Source organism: Pelophylax lessonae, assembly GCF_965119305.1.
Source record: "Pelophylax lessonae genome assembly, chromosome: 1".
Classification (NCBI taxonomy): Eukaryota; Metazoa; Chordata; class Amphibia; order Anura; family Ranidae; genus Pelophylax; species Pelophylax lessonae.
This window is the reverse complement of record NC_138768.1, coordinates 106,590,550-106,611,390: the sequence shown is the minus strand read 5'-3', so window position 1 is coordinate 106,611,390 and position 20,841 is coordinate 106,590,550. Positions and strand designations below refer to the sequence as shown.

Genomic DNA, 20,841 nt, shown 5'->3' with positions numbered 1-20,841 from the left:
AAACATGTGAAAAATATTGTTATTTTTGCAAAATTGACGCTCTTTTTTTGTTTATAGCACATGATCAAAAAATCGCACAGGTAATCAAATACCACCAAAAGAAAGCTCTGTTTGTGGGAAAAAAAGGACATCAATTTCATTTGGGTACAGCGTCGCATGGCCGCGCAATTGTCCGTTAAAGTCACGCAGTGCCGAATCGCAAAATAGGCCCTGGTCAGGAAGGGGGTAAAATCTTCCGGGGCTTAAGTGGTTAAAAAAAATCTGGCTGGAGAAAAGAAGACAATGGGAAAACATGTTTTTTTGTGTGAGGAAGGAACAAGTGAAGGTCTGCTTTAACTTTTGCTTATGCAATGATGACGATCCCTCCTATGCTAAATTGGTTTGGTTTTTGATACACTGTACTTCAAAATACCGTATATCGAAAACCCAAACCTTTCCGTATATTGAAAACCCAAACCTTTTGAGTTTTGGATAGTATATGGAAGGGCTACAACCTTTGTCAGTTTTTTTGTTTTTTTTTATTATCCTTCACTTTCTTTTCTGAAAACACAGCAGAAAATGAGAAACCCTCTGCAAAGTAGGGGAAAGCCTTTCATTGTGGAGTTCTTCTTTAATAAAGTAATTTTTGTAGACATGATGATGTTGGCATTCTTTTGTACTTGCAATGTACACAGAATTTTTATTCGATGTGGTTTATTTTTGTTTGTCTAGCCCTATGAATGAGAACACAGCACCCGCTGCTTGCTTTCCAAGGGCAAAGTGTGAACTTTAATGTAAGCTGGACGCTTAATTTCATATTCATGCCCGATAGCATATCTACATGAATACAATTATCATAATTATGCTCATTACACCCTAGTATTCGTGTATCGAAAATGTGCATGTAATGTAAGCAAATCAATCCCACTTCTATTGTCTAATGAGCACTTACTAAAAATAGGAAAAAAATAACATAAAAAAATGTTAAATTTATACAAATGAATACCTTCATGCATAATAGGCAACAAGAAAAGTATAGTTAAATTAGAAATGATGTTTGACTGATCTGAACTGAGTAATCTGAAATCTGATTGGCTGCTGTGAGTTGTAGCTCTCTGGACATTGGCATTGCCAATACAAAATATTTTTAATCAAAACAGATATGTTATACAAAATATGCACCTGGGGATGGCCAATACACATAGACTAATGTCTGGTAGCAGGCTGAACAAAAAAAAGCTGCAGAGCTTGGGAGGAGCCTGCTGTACTATTTATGTGATGTTAGTACAGCGATCTCCCGCTGAGCTATTGTGACCCGACAGGGGGACCGCCCCCGCCAGAACACACAGGGAAGCGCTCACAAACATTGTTTTTTTTAGCTGGACGTTCAACCGCCTTCTGGCGGACAGGCTGGTGTACACATAGGCCGAATATCGTCCTGTGTCTGATGAACCGGACGATTTTGGCCGATATTCGGCCCGTGTGTACCAGGCGTAACATTTTAGTAAATAACAGGTGGATATACTGTACATATACGCATATATAGGTAGCACACAGAACACACCAACATCCTGGTGAGTAAAAAGAGATGGAAATCTAACCCAACATTTTGGGGAAGCTGATATCCCCCTTTTCCAATGACTAACACCTTGTGCATACAATTTTAATGAATCCACCAAGACAAATGGATACTCACAAGCGGATAAAAACAACAAGCATAAAACTGGTGTATTTCAGCGGAACATGGTGTGACTCTGAGGAAGGGGGGTCTTTCACCCAAAATGCGTCAACCATCCAATCATTTGGTCCTAAGATGGGTACACTGCGCTTTGCTGAAATACACCAGTTTTATGCTTGTTGTTTTTATCTGCTTGTGAGTATCCATTTCTCTTGGTGGATTCAATAAAATTGTCTATTGCGCCCTTCTGTGTATTTTTGCAGTGTATTGAAGATTCCCTAGTCTGAGGAGGACTGCACCCCAAAGAGGAATTGTGGACTGAAGAATGGATTTGGAAAACCCCTAGATTTAGTGCTGGAGTGTTTTTGGAGAATATACAGTAGCAACCATATGTGATGCCTGTGGTTGTGTTGTGGTGCAATGAGCTGTCACTGGTTAAAACAGGTATTCAGGAGTCAACGTATCATCTCCGAGCCGCACTGTGTGTGTCTATGGATGCACAAAGATCAGTGCAAGTGCAAGCCCACATGTGCGCCCCCATAGCAAGTGACTTTCTATGGTGTTGCACACAGAAGAAGAAGAGTCTAGAGCATGGATGGGGGACCCCAGAAGAGGAGGTTTGGGCCACTCTATACAATAATATTGCACAGAACAGGTAAGTATAACATGTTTTTTATTTTAGAAAAAAAAAAAATGCCTTTACAACCACTTTTACTGTCATATTAGCCTAGTAGTCTCGTCAGTTAGTTTATTGTATTCAAACAGACTCCTTTACCGTTTATTGATTTCTGTGCATTGCCATTTTTTTTTTACTTGGTGATAATATAATAGTTTTATTTACTTTAGCATAGCCTGGTACCTATTTCTTTATGCTAACACAATTGTGGATAGTACACAAAAAACTGAGCCCGTTGGTGTTTGTAGCATCTCATTACCTAACCAGGTGTTTTAAAGGGGATGAAGCAGTTTTCAGGGCCATGGCAAAGTATAGAGAACCCATCATACCAAGCGGGTCCTCCTGGTGTAACCACTACACCTCCAAAAAGTGATCTACTGGGGATCTTTTTTTTTAGTGGGGTGGTGAACAAGCCCATGCAGGCTAAGTACACTTTTTGTAAACACATAAAAATACAGGATGATCCTGATAAACTTTCTGTGGCCTTATCAATCTTCTGTGAGCTACCGCTCTTCCCTATGTAATGGAGAAGGTGTTTGTCATCCAAATTAGGAGAGCAGCAACACCGCTCCTTCAAAGACACAGTATGGTGAGTAAGCATTGACACTTTGGGAGATGAAGCCTCCAACTAACTGGAGCCCCTGGTGAAAATAAAAGCGTTAATGCAGCCAGCACATTTAAGGACTGGTAGGCTGCAATATATTACATTTTTGGTGGGGGAATGGGTTAGAGAAACCTTTATTCCAGGCTTTGTCATGTTTTACATAGGTACATTAATCCAGCTTGGACTAATGTAACTTGGGATATGACAGTGGCGTAACTAGAACCTTCAGGGCCCCGATGCAAGAAACCATGAAGGGCCCCCTGACCCTGGATGGGACCCTTCCCTCCCAGCCCGGTCTCAAGTGCGATGTTTGTGTGGTAGTTCTGCCACTGGTGTCAGTAGTTTTTTATTTTTATAAAATTTTTCTACCATTTGTTTTATTAATTTTTTTTTACAATATAATTTTTTAACATTTTTTTTTACAATTTTTTAGGAGCCCGTTGGGGGGCTTTGCTGAAATAAGTCTAAACAGACCTCTGATGTTCCACCTTTGAGACACGGCTTTCCATCTCCTTCTCTGAAGCCTCCACTGCACAGAATAAATGGATAGGAATAGCGTTGTACAGAGCTTCCCATTCATTCACATACTGAAGCATTGTAACGCAGTTTACTATGTTTCAGTTATGAATAGACAGGGTCAGGGATCGGTATGGATCACTGACTCTTCATTAAGAAAAGGCTTCATCCTGACAGATCCCCTGTAGCACCAGTGGGAGAGGGGAGGGGGGAACCTTGCAAAGCTGTGGGGATGAGGGGGACTGAGGGGCAGGAAGAAGCACGGGGGGCTGTAGAGCACACGGGGGGGGGGGGCAGCAGAAAGAAGCTGCATAGGAGGAGCTGTGGGGATAGCTGCAAATAAAGGAAGCAATCTCTTAACAGGAGATGGGTTCCTCTATATCATTGTTTCTCAATCTTTTTCCAGTCAGGGCGCCCTTGAAAGTATTTTCAGTCTAGATGCCTCCCAGTCTAAGACTTGGTTCACATGACTTAACCCCTTGATCACCCATACTGTTAACCCCTTCCCTGCCAGTGTCATTTTTACAGTAACAGTGCATATTTTTAGCACTGATAACTGTAGTAATGTCACTGGTACCCCCAAAAGTGTCAAAATTGTCAGTTAGGGGTCCGATCTGTCCACCGCAATGTCGCAGTCCCGCAAAAAATTGCAGATCACCGCCATTACTAGTAAAAAAAAACAATAAAAATAACATAAATCTTTCCCGTAGTTAGTAAACACAATAACTTTTGCGCAAACCAATCAAAATGCGCTTATTGTGATTTTTTTTACCAAAAATATGTAGCAGAAAACAAATTGGCCTAAAATGTTAAACAATTTTGATTTTTACATTTTTTTTGAGAATTTCATATAAAAGAATGTGAAAAATATTGTTCTTTTTTCAAAATTGTCGCTCTTTTTGGTTTATAGTGCAAAAAAAATAAATATCGCACAGGTGATCAAATACCACCAAAAGAAAGCTCTACAGTAATCCCCCGCTACATCGCGGTTCAGTTTTTGCGGTCCTGGTAATTCGCGTTTTTTTTTGTAATGTTATTTTACTATATAAATCATTAAAAATGAAATATTTTTGTGTTTTCCATAGCTCTTGCTATGTCTCTCAGTATCTTTTATGTGTTTAAATGAGTTTCTATTGTTTTAAAAGTGTGTTTAAAGACCTTAAAATGCTTTTACACATACAGTGACAGTGAAAAAAACATGCCTACAATGCATTTTAATAGGGTTTTTCTATTTCGCGGAATTTCACTTTTCGCGGCTGGGTCCGGAACGTAACCCCCGCAATGGAGGGGGGTTTACTGTATTTGTGGGAAAAAAAGGACGTCAATCTTATGCAATTTAGATGGGACATAGTACCATCTCGTTAAGAATTTATAGTTCCCCTCTTTTATTCTTGTCTCTACTGAAGTAGAGTGTACAAAATCCATGACCTTATCCCTTAATTTCTCTGATAATGATTCGCTCAACTCGTGCTCCCAACCCCCAAGGAGCCCCCCGGGACCAGGATCAGACAGGGATATATGAGCATCTTATAGATGGTCGAAATCATCCCTCTGCTGACTCCCCCCTGATCCACAAGTCTCTCCCATGCGCCAAGCTCACAAGTGGAACGCAACGGCTTAGGAAGGGACTCCACAAAATGCTGTAGCTGTCTATATCCCCAGACATCCCACGGTGATGTACCATACATATCTCACAACTCTGACAATGTACAAAGGGCGTTCTCCTTTAGAACGTCCTTCAGTTTTAAACACAAACAGTCGGACCGAGTCCATTTTTAATACGGTGTATTCCCTTTACCCGGAGGAAAGTAATCTAAGCCTGATTTTCTATGCATTTACAAACTTTATCTTACACATTAGCCATGTGTGGGGAACTGTGTCAAACACTACATGCACATCCACCCCTCTGTCCAAGGTTTTACTTACCTCCTCATAAAAAGAAACTAGGTTTGTTTGACAACTTCTGTCTTTCATGAATCCATGCTGTAAGTTGCTTAAAATATTTTTTCCAGCAAGAACACATCTATGTGGTCTTTTCTTAAACTCTCCAGTATCTTCCTGACTATAGAAGTTAAACTAACAGGTCTATAGTTACTTGGCAAAGACTTTTATCCCTTTTTAAATATAGGCACCACATTGGCCCTACGCCAATCTAGTGGTACTATTCCAGTCCTTAACGAGTCCCTAAAAATTAGAAACAAAGGCTTTGAAATTACAGCGCAAACCTTTTTGTTTTAGTTTTGCATAGAGCAAAGAGGGAATGGAAGACCTGTCAGATTTTTATTGCTGTCTGTTCCCCTGTAAGAGATGTATCCCCTCTATTTTATCCTGTTTACCATTATCACCAAGAGTGAAAATGAACAAAAATCCCAAATTGTGGGTTAACACCAGAACAGAAATAAAGAGGAAATTTTCCAATGGGGACACTAGTTCTGGTGTCCCTGATGGCAACCTGGGATTTCTTTCACTTTAGAGGGTTTCCACTCACTTCCCGTTTTGCATATAGGACAGGTAGTGATGGGAAATCTCCCCAATGGAAAACAGATGGAAAAAGAAGAACAAAAAAAATTGAGCTAACCACAGATGAAGGAAAGGGACTTCAATGTTTTTAAGTGTAATGCGCAAAAAGGACATCCTCGTCATCCTTTTAACTTTGAACACTTCTTAGTCTGCTGTGCCAGCCAGTAGTGGACCAGCCTAGGGAATAGGTACAGTTATAGGGATGCTGGAATTTCTTTGATACAATGCGACATAAACCGCAGATGACTTTATTAGAAAAAATAAGAAGGAAGTTTTAAAAAGTAGGACCCTTAGTAAGCACAGCACAAGCTAAAACTTGCTTGCCTGTGTATATGGAAGGTATCAGCTACTGTATTTTTTAAGTGCTTTTAATCTTTAAAACCATATATGTGTATGCATGTGAATAAATACGTATATCTTTAAAGACATGAACAACTAACTTCTATTAATAGAAAGCACATGCTTAAGTAGTGAAATAATTTATTTACTATGCTCTCTTCTTTCTATTCTTCTGTCCAACACATACCAGTTGGTGTGCCAAACACAATAAAGAAGGTTAATGGTAAGCCTGAAATCAAATATGCTCTGCAGCGCACAGCTGTATCTAGCCACATTATTCCCAATGATAACAGAACACATCTTGCTTTAATAACACAGCCTCCCATAGGGCTCAGTGACTTTGGCAGTGGAGAGCGCAAGAGCAGCAAAAAGACGGAAGCTGTAGAAGAGATTACTGTGCTTCCATTACAGTCAACCACTGATTTGATTCCTCCGACAGCTTGACACAAAAGATAAAGAAACTACAACTAGGAATAGAACTGCAACTGCGTCATAGACAGACAGTCTAATACATTTATAGCACAATGTCATAATATAACATTATACAACTCTACTGTTCTACTGAATTCTCCCACTGTAATTGGGAAAAGAAACCAGCAAATTAGTATAGCGCCTTGCTACAGAGTTTTGTTTTGTTTTTTTTTTGGTTTTTTTTACAAATGCTTGAATCCTGTAACTGGATTTGGCCAGATTTGATGACATTTATCTGCAAAATTTTCAGGAGTAACAACGCTATATAGAGTTGGGTGCAGGTTTCAAACCTGGGGCAAATGTGGACTTCTAGTGGGTATCTGGAGGGCATCGTGGTCAGAGACAATGGCAGCAGATGTGTTTCTCTCAATCACTGCCTGAGCCAATCAAGATGTTGAAAGTTTTTTATGAGCACAGAATTTTTTTCAATTAAAACAATTACTCATTGTAATATGAATATACCCATCTGTGCTTTTGCAATTAGCACTGTAGCTTTGCAGTGCTGGTGCCCTGTGTTAAGGTCTTATTATGGCAGCCTTTCTCAACCAAGGTTCTTACAGAGGTTGCTAGGGGTTCCTAGAGCAATGAGCAATTTTTGACTTTCAGATAAGTTTCCACTTAAAGCACCAACATTTTTAGCTACTTGGTAGGTGAATGGTCCAATGGACCAAATACAGCGCTTGCTGTGGTAAAAATATTTCACATATTTATATAATTTTTATATATTTTTAATTATTCAAACTGTTTGCACTTTATAACCTACCCTTCCCAGTGGCGCGTGGGAATATACTTTGTATATGTACCTACATACATTTTTAGCTACTACTTGACAAATTTAAGGAGCATTCTTCCCAATGACCATTATACTAAAGTACTGTAAGCTGTAGATATAGTAATTATTAACAGGGGTTAACTGAGACATGAAAGTTATTTAAAGGGTTCCTACATGTTAAAGATGTTGAGAAAGGCATCATTGGGATACAAATGTATGTTCCTTCTGAGTTGGTATACAGAGTGTATATGTTCCTTCTGAGTTGGTAGGAGTTCCTTCCATTTTGTTTGTAACTAAACAATGGCTCCTGCGTGTACACTGTTCATATACAGTATATATTATATGTAAGGTTATAAAAATGGTTATGCCAGTGGTGATTAAAAATAAATCTAGGTAAAGAGTGGGAAATTATAATTTAAACTTTCAATGTAGCAATGCCTCTGCTGCATCCTTGCAAATCAGCCATAGAAACTTAAAGTTTAGATTGTTTAAGGGCTGCTAGGGAACTTTATGTTTCTAAATAAATATATCTACTGGATGCTATGCAACTCCCACAAATTGACAACAGCCTAAAAAAAAAAAAAAAAAAAAAAAAAAGACAACAGCCTACATATACATTTAGGCACCAGACTTCTGGTATTTGCTAGATTGGCCAGAATGTCTGAGCCTATTGTCCTACAACAGCCACTCAGGTTCTCCTCTTTTCTTTTCCCATGGGTTATTTTCCAGTGAAGGGCGCAACCTCATTGGTTGCCAGGAGGCAATACAGTCATTCTGCATTTCAGACCAAGTGAAAAACGAGGCACTGGAGACATAGAGGATCTGCTGTTTATAGCAGTCCATGACATTTCATTGTAAAACAAATAATGAACCTCCACATTTCAGGTCTACTTTTGCTTCAATTTTTATAAATTAGCCCCAGTTTTCTTAGAATAAACTCAATGGCCAACAATAACTTGGGTGCCTGAAATAAGAATTTTCATGAACACAAACCAAATAAATTCAAATGTTTAAGTTGTCTAGTCTTTATTTCAACTGGATTACTTGCTATGAGGCATCCTTAATTACTTCAGATGCTTTCGTATAGGAGATCCATTTTAATACCAGAAAGCTTTGTTTATCAACAGAGTAATAAGCAACGATCTGAGCTAATCCAAAATCATAGATAAAAAGGCGAATCAGCGCTTGAAAATTGTGAAACTAACATAAGCTGCTGTCAAAACAGTGCAAATATACATACACTAAATAAACATGAATACAAATATTGCAGCGCTCACAAAACCATAAAGTGCAAAGGCATAAAGTGCACAGAATTTATGTGAATAATGTCCCAATGAAAGGATATAAAATGCATTAAAACAACTGAAATGAAGATAAAAAGTTAATTCAAGTACTAATTTAAAGTGTCCCGGTGTAAAAATATGCGGTTGTGGTCACACGTGTTGATGTATCCTCCACCAGGTTGGTAAATTTCAAACTCACCAGAGCCCAATGCTGTCTAAGTTATAGGACAGCAATATCATTTGTCAATGGAATTCCCGATCATGGAAAGCCTGGAGAGCCGATGATATAAAGAGATTCTCCTCCAACAAGGTAGATAGCTCAACTTGCCATATGAGGAAGGGTGAACAAAAGGAAAATGCTCATGGTGCAGTATGAAAATAAAATTTAACAAAACATTTCTAAGCCAGTACTACAATGTACAAAAGTAAAAGAAGAAAAGTAAAAAAACTCACATCAGAAGCCACCACTTCAAAAATAGAGTGATGGCTGGACCTTAGGCGTTGAGGTAATAGCTCTAAGGCCGTTTCGCGTCAAACGCGTCATCAGGAGCTTTTGAGCTCCTGATGATTTTAAAAGCTCTTGATGATGCGTTTGACGCGAAATGGGCGTAGAGCTATTACCTCAACGCCTAAGGTCCAGCTATCACTCCATTTTTGAAATGGTGGCTTCTGATGTGAGTTTGTTTACCGTTCTATTTTTACTTTTGTACATTGTACTGGCTTAGAAATGTATTTTTAAATTTTATTTTCATACTACACCATGAGCATTTTCCTTTTGTTCACACTTCCATTATATGGCAAGTTGAGCTATCTACCTTGTTGGAGGAGAATCTCTTTATTGGATATCATCGGCTCTCAAGCTTTCCAGGATCGTGAATCTAAAATCACAATCAGACTCATTCACCAGTTTATCCGAGGCAAGTGTACTGCAGCCGGTCCGACAGAAGCCTGGCGTTCTGTCGAAGGAGCATGACTGAAAAAGGTCTACCGATTGGCTCCAGATCAGACTGGAGTGTTCTGGGTTGAACAAAAAAAACTACTCATGTGGGCGAGGCTTAAAGCTGACCATAAATGTATACAGTATATATTTTTAAGCTTTTTAGTTCAAATTGGGGACTGAACAAAGGAAATCAAACAGACTCCTCCGTTCATACTAAATAGCACAGATGGACAAATTTCCCGCTGCCTGCTTTTGTATATCTAAACAGTGCCTGCATCTGATTGGACTGTTTGATTGTTCAGTCAACTTCTGTTGAGCTGGGTGGTGCCAACAGGGATACCTTTAGCTGGGAAAACACACTGAGATTTTTTTTTGTTTAATCCAGCGGGATGAACGAAAAAAAAAGGGACAAATCTCCATACCAACACAAGCGATTTTGGTGCGGCTATCTCCCCTGATGTGCCTTTGTGTTCTAACAGGGAGATTCCCCCCGCCATAACACTCTGCAACGCTGGTTGGCTGCTGGTTTTCTCATGAACGGCCTCAATCAGACAGCAGCTATACACACTGACCGAATGTCAGGATACAGGATGCAGAGAAAAGACCAATGTGTGAACTAGGGGCAGGATGCAGAGAAAAGACCAATGTGTGCTGGGGGCAGGATGCAGAGAAAAGACCAATGTGTGCTGGGGGCAGGATGCCAAGAAAGGACCAATGTGTGCTGGGGGCAGGATGCAGGGAAAAGACCAATGTGTGAACTAGGGGCAGGATGTAGAGAAAAGACCAATGTGTGAACTAGGGGCAGGATACAGAGAAAAGACCAATGTGTGAACTAGGGGCAGGATGCAGAGAAAAGACCAATGTGTGCTGGGGGCAGGATGCAGAGAAAAGACCAATGTGTGCTGGGGGCAGGATGCCAAGAAAGGACCAATGTGTGCTGGGGGCAGGATGCAGGGAAAAGACCAATGTGTGAACTAGGGGCAGGATGTAGAGAAAAGACCAATGTGTGAACTAGGGGCAGGATACAGAGAAAAGACCAATGTGTGACCTAGGGGCAGGATGCAGAGAAAAGACCAATGTGTGCTGGGGGCAGGATGCAGAGAAAAGACCAATGTGTGCTGGGGGCAGGATGCAGAAAAAAAGACCAATGTGTGCTGGGGGCAGGATGCCAAGAAAGGACCAATGTGTGAACTAGGGGCAGGATGCAGAGAAAAGACCAATGTGTGCTGGGGGCAGGATGCAGAGAAAAGACCAATGTGTGCTGGAGGCAGGATGCCAAGAAAGGACCAATGTGTGCTGGGGGCAGGATGCAGGGAAAAGACCAATGTGTGAACTAGGGGCAGGATGTAGAGAAAAGACCAATGTGTGAACTAGGGGCAGGATGCCGAGAAAAGACCAATGTGTGCTGGGGGCAGGATGCAGAGAAAAGACCAATGTTTGCTGGGGGCAGGATGCAGAGAAAAGACCAATGTGTGCTGGGGGCAGGATGCAGAGAAAAGACCAATGTGTGCTGGGGGCAGGATGCAGGGAAAAGACCAATGTGTAAACTGGGGGCAGGATGCAGAAAAAAGACCATTGTGTAAGCTGAGGGCAGGATTCAGGGGGAAGTCCAATGTGTGTGCTGGGGCAGTATACAGTGGAAAGACCCATGTGTGTACTGGGGGAAGAATGCAGGGGAAAGACCAATTTGTGTGCTGGGGGCAGGATGTAGGGAACAGACCGATGTGTGTGCTGGGGGGCAGGATGCAGGGGAAAGATCAATGTGTAAGCTGGGGCAAGATGCAGAGAAAAGACCAATGTGTGCGCCAGGGGCAGAAAGTAGGGGAAAGACCAATATGTGTGTGTGTGTGGGTAGGGGGGGGTCAGGATGCATGGAAAAGACCAATGTGTGTACTGGGGGCAGGATATAGAGAAAAGACCAATGTGTGAGCTGGGGGCAGGATATAGGGGAAAGACCAATGTATGTGCTGGGGGCAGGATGCAGCGGAAAGACCAATGTATGTGCTGGGGGCAGAATGCAGGAGAAAGACCAATGTATGTTCTGGGGGCAGGATACAGGGAAAGACCAATGTGTGTGCTGAGGGCAGGATGCAGGGAAAAGACTAATGTATGTGATGGGGGGCAGGATGCAGGGGATAGACCAATGTGTGTGCTGGGAGCAGGATGCAGGGAAAAGACCAATGTATGTGTTGATGGCAGGATGCAGGGAAAAGACCAATGTGTGCTGGGGGCATTATATAGGGGAAAGACCAATGGATGTGCTTTGGGCAGGATGCAGGTGAAAGAACAAGGTGTGTGCTGAGGATAGGATGCAGGGGTAAGTCCAATGTGTGTGCTGGGGGCAGGGTGCAGGGAAAGACCAATGTGTGTGATGGGGGCAGGATTCAGGTGGAAGACCAATGTGTGTGCTGGGGGGGGGCATGATATAGGGGAAAGACCAATGGATGTGCTTGGGGCAGGATGCAGGTGAAAGAACAAGGTGTGTGCTGAGGATAGGATGCAGGGGTAAGTCCAATGTGTGTGCTGGGGGCAGGGTGCAGGGAAAGACCAATGTGTGTGATGGAGGCAGGATTCAGGTGGAAGACCAATTTGTGTGCTGGGGGGGGGGGCATGATAAAGGGGAAAGACCAATGGATGTGCTTGGGGCAGGATGCAGGTGAAAGAACAAGGTGTGTGCTGAGGATAGGATGCAGGGGTAAGTCCAATGTGTGTGCTGGGGGCAGGGTGCAGGGAACGACGAATGTGTGTGATGGGGGCAGGATTCAGGTGGAAGACCAATGTGTGTGCTGGGGCAGAATACAGAGAAAAGACCAATGTGTGTGCTAAGGGCAGGATGCAGGGGAAAGACAAATGTGTGTTCTGGGGGCAGGGGACAGGGGAAAGACCAATGTGTGTGCTGGGGGCAGGATGCAGGGGACAGACAAATGTGTGTGCTGGGGGCATGATATAGGGACTAGACCAATGTGCGTGCAGGGGGCAGGATACAGAGAAAAGACCAATGTGTGTGCTGAGGGCAGGACACTGGGGAAAGACCAATGTGTGTGTGGGAGGCAGAATAAAGGGGAAAAACCAATGTGTGTGCTGGGGGCAGGGTACAGAGAAAAGACCAATGTGTGTACTGGGGGCAGGGTACAGAGAAAAGACCAATGTGTGTGCTGGGGGCAGGGTACAGAGAAAAGACCAATGTGTGTACTGGGGGCAGGACGCAGGGGGAAGACCAATGTGTGTGAAGAGGGCATGATATAGGGGAAAAACCAATGTGTGTGTGGGAGGGCAAAATACAGGGGAAAGACCAGTGTGTGTGCTGGGGGCAGGATGCAGGGGAAAAACCAATCTGTGCTGGGGGCAGGATGCAGGGGAAAGATCAATGTGTGTGTTAGGGGCAGGATGCAGGTGGCAGACTATTGTGTGTGGTGGAGCAGGATGCAGGGGAAAGACCAATGTGTGTGCTGGGGCAGAATACAGGGGAAAGACCAATGTGTGTGCTGGGGGCAGGATGCAGGAGAAAGACCAATGTGTGTGTGGGGGGCAGGATGCAGGGGAAAGACCAATGTGTGTGCTGGGGGCAGAATGCAGGGGAAAGACCAATGTGTGTGCTGGTGGCAAGATGCAGGGGAAAGACAAATGTGTGTGCTGGGGGCAGGATGCCAGGGAAGAACCAATGTGTGCTTTGGGATGGATGCAGGGGAAAAAACAATGTGTGTGCTGGGGTCAGAATGCAGGGCAAACACCAATGTGTGTTCTGAGGGCAGGACACAGAGAAAAGACCAAAGTGTGCGCTGTGGGCAGAATACAGAGAAAATGACCAATGTGTGTGCTGGGGGTAGGATGCAGGGGAAAGGCCAAGGTGTGTACTGGGGAAGGATACAGAGGAAAGACCAATGTGTGTGCTGGGGTCAGGATACAGGGGAAAGAGCAATGTGTGCTGGGGGAGGGATGCAGGGGGAAGACCAATGTGTGTGCTGGGGCAAGAATGCAGGGCAAACACCAATGTGTGTTCTGGGGGCAGCATACAGAGAAAAGACCAAAGTGTGCGCTGTGGGCAGGATACAGAGAAAAGACCAAAGTGTGCGCTGTGGGTAGGATACAGAGAAAATGACCAATGTGTGTGTGCTGGGGGCAGGATGCAGGGGAAAGACCAATGTGTGTGCGAGGGGCAGAATGCAGGGGAAAGACCAATGTGTGTGCGGGGGGCAGGATGCAGGGGAAAGACCAATGTATGTGATGGGGCAGGATACAGAGAAAAGACCAATGCGTGTGCTGGGGGCAAGATGCAGGGGAAAGACCAATGTGTGTGTGGGGGGCAGGATGCAGGGGAAAGACCAATGTATGTGATGGGGCAGGATACAGAGAAAAGACCAATGTGTGTGCTGGGGGTAGGATGCAGCGGAAAGGCCAAGGTGTGTACTGGGGAAGGATACAGAGGAAAGACCAATGTGTGTGCTGAGGTCAGGATACAGGGGAAAGAGCAATGTGTGCTGGGGAAGGGATGCAGGGGAAAGACCAATGTGTGTGCTGGGGTCAGAATGCAGGGCAAACACCAATGTGTGTTCTGGGGGCAGGATACAGAGAAAATACCAAAGTGTGCGCTGTGGGTAGGATACAGAGAAAATGACCAATGTGTGTGTGCTGGGGGCAGGATGCAGGGGAAAGACCAATGTGTGTGCGGGGGGCAGGATGCAGGGGAAAGACCAATGTATGTGATGGGGCAGAATACAGAGAAAAGACCAATGTGTGTGCTGGGGGCAAGATGCAGGGGAAAGACCAATGTGTGTGTGGGGCAGGATGCAGAGGAAAGACCAATGTATGTGATGGGGCAGGATACAGAGAAAAGACCAATGTGTGTGCTGGGGGCAGGATGCAGGGGAATGACCAATGTATGTGCTGGGGGCAGGATATAGCAGAAAGACCAATGTGTGTGCTAGGGGCAGGATACAGGGGAGAGATCAATGTGTGTGCTGGGGGCAGGATGCAGGGGAAAGACCAATGTGTGTGCTGGGGGAATGATATAGGGGAAAGACCAATGTGTGTGCTGGGGGCAGGATGCAGGGGGAAGACCAATGTGTGTGTTGGGGGCAGGATGCAGGTGAAACGCCAATGTGTGTGTTGGGGGAATGATATAGGGGAAGACCAATGTGTGTGCTGGGGGCAGGATGCAGGGGAAAGACCAATGTGTGTGCTGGGGGCAGGATGCAGGGGAAAGAGCAATGTGTGTGCTGGGGGCAGGATGCAGGGGAAGACCAATGTGTGTGCGGGTGGCAGAATGCAGGGGAAAGATCAATGTGTGTGCGGGGGGCAGGATGCAGGGGAAAGACCAATGTGTGTGCGGGTGGCAGAATGCAGGGGAAAGACCAATGTGTGTGCGGGGGGCAGGATGCAGGGGAAAGACCAATGTGTGTGTGGGGGGCAGGATGCAGAGGAAAGACCAATGTATGTGATGGGGCAGGATACAGAGAAAAGACCAATGTGTGTGCTGGGGGCAGGATGCAGGGGAATGACCAATGTATGTGCTGGGGGCAGAATGCAGGGGAAAGACCAATGTGTGTGTGGGGCAGGATGCAGAGGAAAGACCAATGTATGTGATGGGGCAGGATATAGCAGAAAGACCAATGTGTGTGCTGGGGGCAGGATGCAGGGGAATGACCAATGTATGTGCTGGGGGCAGGATATAGCAGAAAGACCAATGTGTGTGCTAGGGGCAGGATACAGGGGAGAGATCAATGTGTGTGCTGGGGGCAGGATGCAGGGGAAAGACCAATGTGTGTGCTGGGGGAATGATATAGGGGAAAGACCAATGTGTGTGCTGGGGGCAGGATGCAGGGGGAAGACCAATGTGTGTGTTGGGGGCAGGATGCAGGTGAAAGGCCAATGTGTGTGTTGGGGGAATGATATAGGGAAAGACCAATGTGTGTGCTGGGGGCAGGATGCAGGGGAAAGACCAATGTGTGTGCGGGGGGCAGGATGCAGGGGAAAGAGCAATGTGTGTGCTGGGGGCAGGATGCAGGGGAAGACCAATGTGTGTGTGGGTGGCAGAATGCAGGGGAAAGATCAATGTGTGTGCGGGGGGCAGGATGCAGGGGAAAGACCAATGTGTGTGCGGGTGGCAGAATGCAGGGGAAAGACCAATGTGTGTGCGGGGGGCAGGATGCAGGGGAAAGACCAATGTATGTGATGGGGCAGAATACAGAGAAAAGACCAATGTGTGTGCTGGGGGCAAGATGCAGGGGAAAGACCAATGTGTGTGGGGGGGGGCAGGATGCAGAGGAAAGACCAATGTATGTGATGGGGCAGGATACAGAGAAAAGACCAATGTGTGTGCTGGGGGCAGGATGCAGGGGAATGACCAATGTATGTGCTGGGGGCAGAATGCAGGGGAAAGACCAATGTGTGTGATGGGGAAGGATGCAGGGGAATGACCAATGTATGTGCTGGGGGCAGGATATAGCAGAAAGACCAATGTGTGTGCTAGGGGCAGGATACAGGGGAGAGATCAATGTGTGTGCTGGGGGCAGGATGCAGAGGAAAGACCAATGTGTGTGCTAGGGGCAGGATACAGAGAAAAGACCAATGTGTGTGCTGGGGGCAGGATGCAGGGGAATGACCAATGTATGTGCTGGGGGCAGGATATAGCAGAAAGACCAATGTGTGTGCTAGGGGCAGGATACAGGGGAGAGATCAATGTGTGTGCTGGGGGCAGGATGCAGGGGAAAGACCAATGTGTGTGCTGGGGGAATGATATAGGGGAAAGACCAATGTGTGTGCTGGGGGCAGGATGCAGGGGGAAGACCAATGTGTGTGTTGGGGGCAGGATGCAGGTGAAAGGCCAATGTGTGTGCTGGGGAAATGATATAGGGGAAAACCAATGTGTGTGCTGGGGGCAGGATGCAGGGGAAAGAGCAATGTGTTTGCTGGGGGCAGGATGCAGGGGAAAGAGCAATGTGTGTGCTGGGGGCAGGATGCAGGGGAAAGAGCAATGTGTGTGCTGGGGGAATGATATAGGGGAAAACCAATGTGTGTGCTGGGGGCAGGATGCAGGGGAAAGAGCAATGTGTGTGCTGGGGGCAGGATGCAGGGGAAAGAGCAATGTGTGTGCTGGGGGCAGGATGCAGGGGAAGACCAATGTGTGTGCTGGGGGGCAAATACAGAGAAAATGACCAATGTATGTGCTGGGGGCCGGATGCAGGAGAAAGAGCAATGCATGTGCGGGGGGGGGGGGGGGGGGCAGGATACAGGAAAAAAAACAATGTGTGCTGGGGGCAGGATGCAGGGGAAAGACCAATGTGTTTGTGCGGGGGTCAGGATACAGGGGAAAATCCAATATGTGTGCGGGGGCAGAATACAGGGAAAAAAACAGAGTGTGCTGGGGGCAGGGTACAGGGAAAAGACTAATGTGTGTGTCCGGGGCAGGATACAGAGGAAAGACCAATGTGTGTGCTGGGGGCAGGATACAGAGGAAAGACCAATGTGTGTGTCGGGGGGGGGGCAGGATGTAGTAGAAAGACCCATGTGTGTGCTGCCAGTAAGATGAAGGGAGAAGTCCATTGTGTATGTTATGAGCAGGATACAGGGAAAAGCCCATGTGTGTGTTGGAGGTGGAATTTCCCTGGTAAAGTATGTTCTGTTTAGCTAAAAGCAGAAGTGAATACAGAATCCTCCAGTGAATTATAATTTACAATTCCTGGTTAATATTATATATAGGAAGAATGGTTAAATATTATTTTATTTGATATACACAAAAGGTAGAATCATATTCATGTCTCTTGATTGGTCCTATAATAGGATGGTTTTATACACCCAAACCCAATATTACAGATTTTGGGAAAGAATGAAAGGCTGATTTTCTTAAAAGCTCCTTATATCCCCAGTCATGAGATCAAAGTCCCCAACTCCACCCACCTGCTGTGGCCATTATAACAGAGTTTTTGCTGCAGTGAGATTTCCCTTACTTCACATTTTAACAGTTGTAAGGGGAATAGATCTATGGAGGGGAGATCTAACCCTCAAGGTCCCTGAAAAGTCAGGGAGTAAATTAAATGACCAGAAACCTTTAAAAACTAGAAAATCATTTTTGGTACACCCTTTACTCAGTATGAGTTTTTTGCATAAGGTGGGTCAAAGAGCAAAGCTTAAACACGCAAAATATATTAAATCGTAGCAACCAATCAGATTTCAGTTTGCTTAAGTCAAATGATAAAAAAAGATTGCTGATTCCTATGGCTCTGGTAATTATCATCTGTTGTGGAAGTAAGTGTATCTCCCACAAACCACATGCTAATTATAGCATGCCTGTAAAAACAGATAATCACCATACGTGCGTTAGTTTCACTGTACAGATTTTTTAGATTTATAATGTTCAACCAGAACAGTTCTTTACAATTGCACTAAACTATACTATAGAAAAATTAAGACGTAAAAAATAAAAAAATGTATATATATAGATATATATATATATATATCTATATATATATATATATACCGTATATATAGTATATACAATATATATATATATAAATGCACCGTATATACACACAGCATGTAACAAACACCTTAAAACAGAACCTGTTTTAGCAAAATTTGTGTAAGTTGTGATTCATGGCTTACATGGTTTAGCAGAATCCATTCAAGCATTCATATAACATCCTAAGTGCAAAACATAAGTGTTAGAGCAGAATTCATTCAAGCAGTACACAGATGTGAGGTGCAATGTGAACCTTGGTTTGTGTATTTACCATAAACTGACAGGCTGCTGGGAATGGGCATCCAATCATCATTAGAGGATTGACCCTTTCAATTCTGGGTTGCAATTAAATGCATTTTAATGAAAGGGTTAATCAATACCAATAAATACATTCAAATAGTTTACAAGGAAAGCCTTTGCACTGTACCTAGTGTACTATGGATGTACATAAAGCCATTGTAATTTCCTACTGCATACATTGTCTTCAAGCCAAAGCTAGATTACAGGCTGCACTTTCAGTAATATTTTGCTGGCAACGGAGATCTCTATATATGGGTTTATATATATATATATATATATAGCACTATATCCTATAATGTAGTCTCAGACCACTGAACTATGGAATGCAAAGATTGCAATGTTGGCAAATTATAAAGATATCCTGAGATGTTGTAAAATGTGACATTCAGTGCCCACCAGTCATGCCCTCTTGAATCACACATATTGTTTTTTAGCAATTATGGAGATTGAAATGATCAAATGATCGCCTTCTATCCAATACTCACTCATAGTCCGCAGCTCCATGATCCTTATGGTGTATAATTATTAGTAGTGATTCTAAAAGTGTAAAGTTAGACGGTGTATGGACCCTCTAAGAACAGTTGTATTTGTCATGAATTTAGCAGGAAATGCAAATTCTTCAAGCCTATGATAATCAGATGATTTAGGGGGTAAAATCCTAGCATCTCTCCGGGGAGTCTGGCAATATGTAGAATAATTGGCTGAACTCCAATGTGTGGATTAATATACAAGCTTCTGATGCTCTGGTAATGGCATGTACACATTTTCCGACACATTGGGGCATATCGGCTACCTCTGAATGATTGCGATTTTTATTCTCCTTGGATAAACGATGAACCCTTTTGTATTATAATGTAAATTAGGGGGTAATGTCAAAGCATATCCTGTCAATGCAAGGTTAGCCTGATTTTCTGTTACTCTCAATGAAGACTCTCCTTGTCTATGGCTAGCCTGCCCATCTGCCCTACACATAATATGGTGCACACATGGAAAGGCTTCGTTCAGTTGCATTGTCTTACTGACCTGCATGGGAGCCTCGTGTCTCATGCTGCCTGTGGCTCTCCCTCTTGCCTTGCTTTAAGGCTGGATGACAGCTGAAGGCTCCTGGCTGTATCTGTCAGCTGATTGATCTCTCAGCAGCACTCTCTCTCTCTCTGCTTCCTGGCCGGCTGTAAGATCAGCACTGGAGCTGTCCACTCCTTACATGTACTGCCTGTCTGGCTCGCCTCCTCTGGATCTTGTAGTCCTGGAGGAGCTGATCCATCCATACATATAGCTATAGCATATGGCATGCACAAACTACAACTCCCACAATGCAGCAGCACACAGCTTCCATCTGACAGCTTTTTTTTCTACAATAGTGTAACCTAAAGTAGAAAAGTGAAAGGGATCCCCAACATGCTACTGAGATGGGCAAATGCTGCAGCTGTAGCTTTTATACCCATGCACTGGGCTTGATGCACAAAGCTTTAACACAAAGATAAGGATCCCTATATTAGTCATTTGACTGTCATTTATTTTTTCTTAATCTTAGCTTAAATTAATAAGGGATGCTACTGAGAAGGGCCAATGCCACAGCTGATGCTTAAATACCCATGATACATTAGACTCCATTGACAAAGCTTTAACACAAGGATGAGGATCTTTATTTTAGCCGTCTCATTGTACTTTTTTAAATCTCAGCTAAAAATATCTCATCGGTCGTTTATTGTTTTTTTTTTTTACTGCATGCATGTTCAGACATAATAATAAGTGCAGATGACTTACCTTCCCGTATAAGTCCATACAATGGCTCCCTGCTGATCTATGTGTCCAAGTTGGGTTGGATTTGATGTTCTGTTGTTGTGGCTTGTCAGGCTGGTGATGCAAGGTGGCGTCTGTTGAATATCAGCTCATCCAGCAGCTGCAGGAGAGTAGTCAGTGTGCACCATACATCACACACCAGGGCTGGGAGGACAAAGCAGCACAGCTCTCAGCAGCAAGCCACAGGAAGTGTCTAGTTACAGAGTAAACACAGGACTAGTAAATTAGCTCTAGGCTTGACTCAAGAGATGGAAATGAGTTCCCTCTAGACCAGCCTTAAGGTCCGTACACACCATCAGAAAATCGGACGAAAAATACCGCTTTCGAAGCGATCCTATGATAATCTGATCGTTTTTTCAAGAGCCGATCACGACAGTTCATCCGATATTATTCGATGGGAGAAGCACGAACATTTTTCTCGTACGATACAAGATTGTCAGATTTTCATTTAATCAGTACAGTTTTCACCTGAAAACACAATACAAATACAATACAATACTGT

General features: G+C 44.0%; 1 protein-coding gene across 2 annotated transcripts in view; it reads right to left on the bottom strand.

The window, feature by feature from the left end:
- Window positions 1-20,521, bottom strand: part of RAB3C (RAB3C, member RAS oncogene family) — a 277,904-nt gene extending 257,383 nt beyond the window's left edge. Inside the window, exon 1 of one of the 2 annotated variants that reach the window (XM_082255342.1) lies at window positions 20,304-20,521. In XM_082255342.1, coding sequence (XP_082111468.1) covers window positions 20,304-20,321 — 18 coding nt within the window. In that variant the 5' untranslated portion in view covers window positions 20,322-20,521. Of the gene's footprint in view, window positions 1-19,559; window positions 19,727-20,303 lie in introns of those variants that run through there. The other variant, XM_082255341.1, reaches the window with a different exon arrangement.
- Window positions 20,522-20,841: the final 320 nt, after the last annotated feature.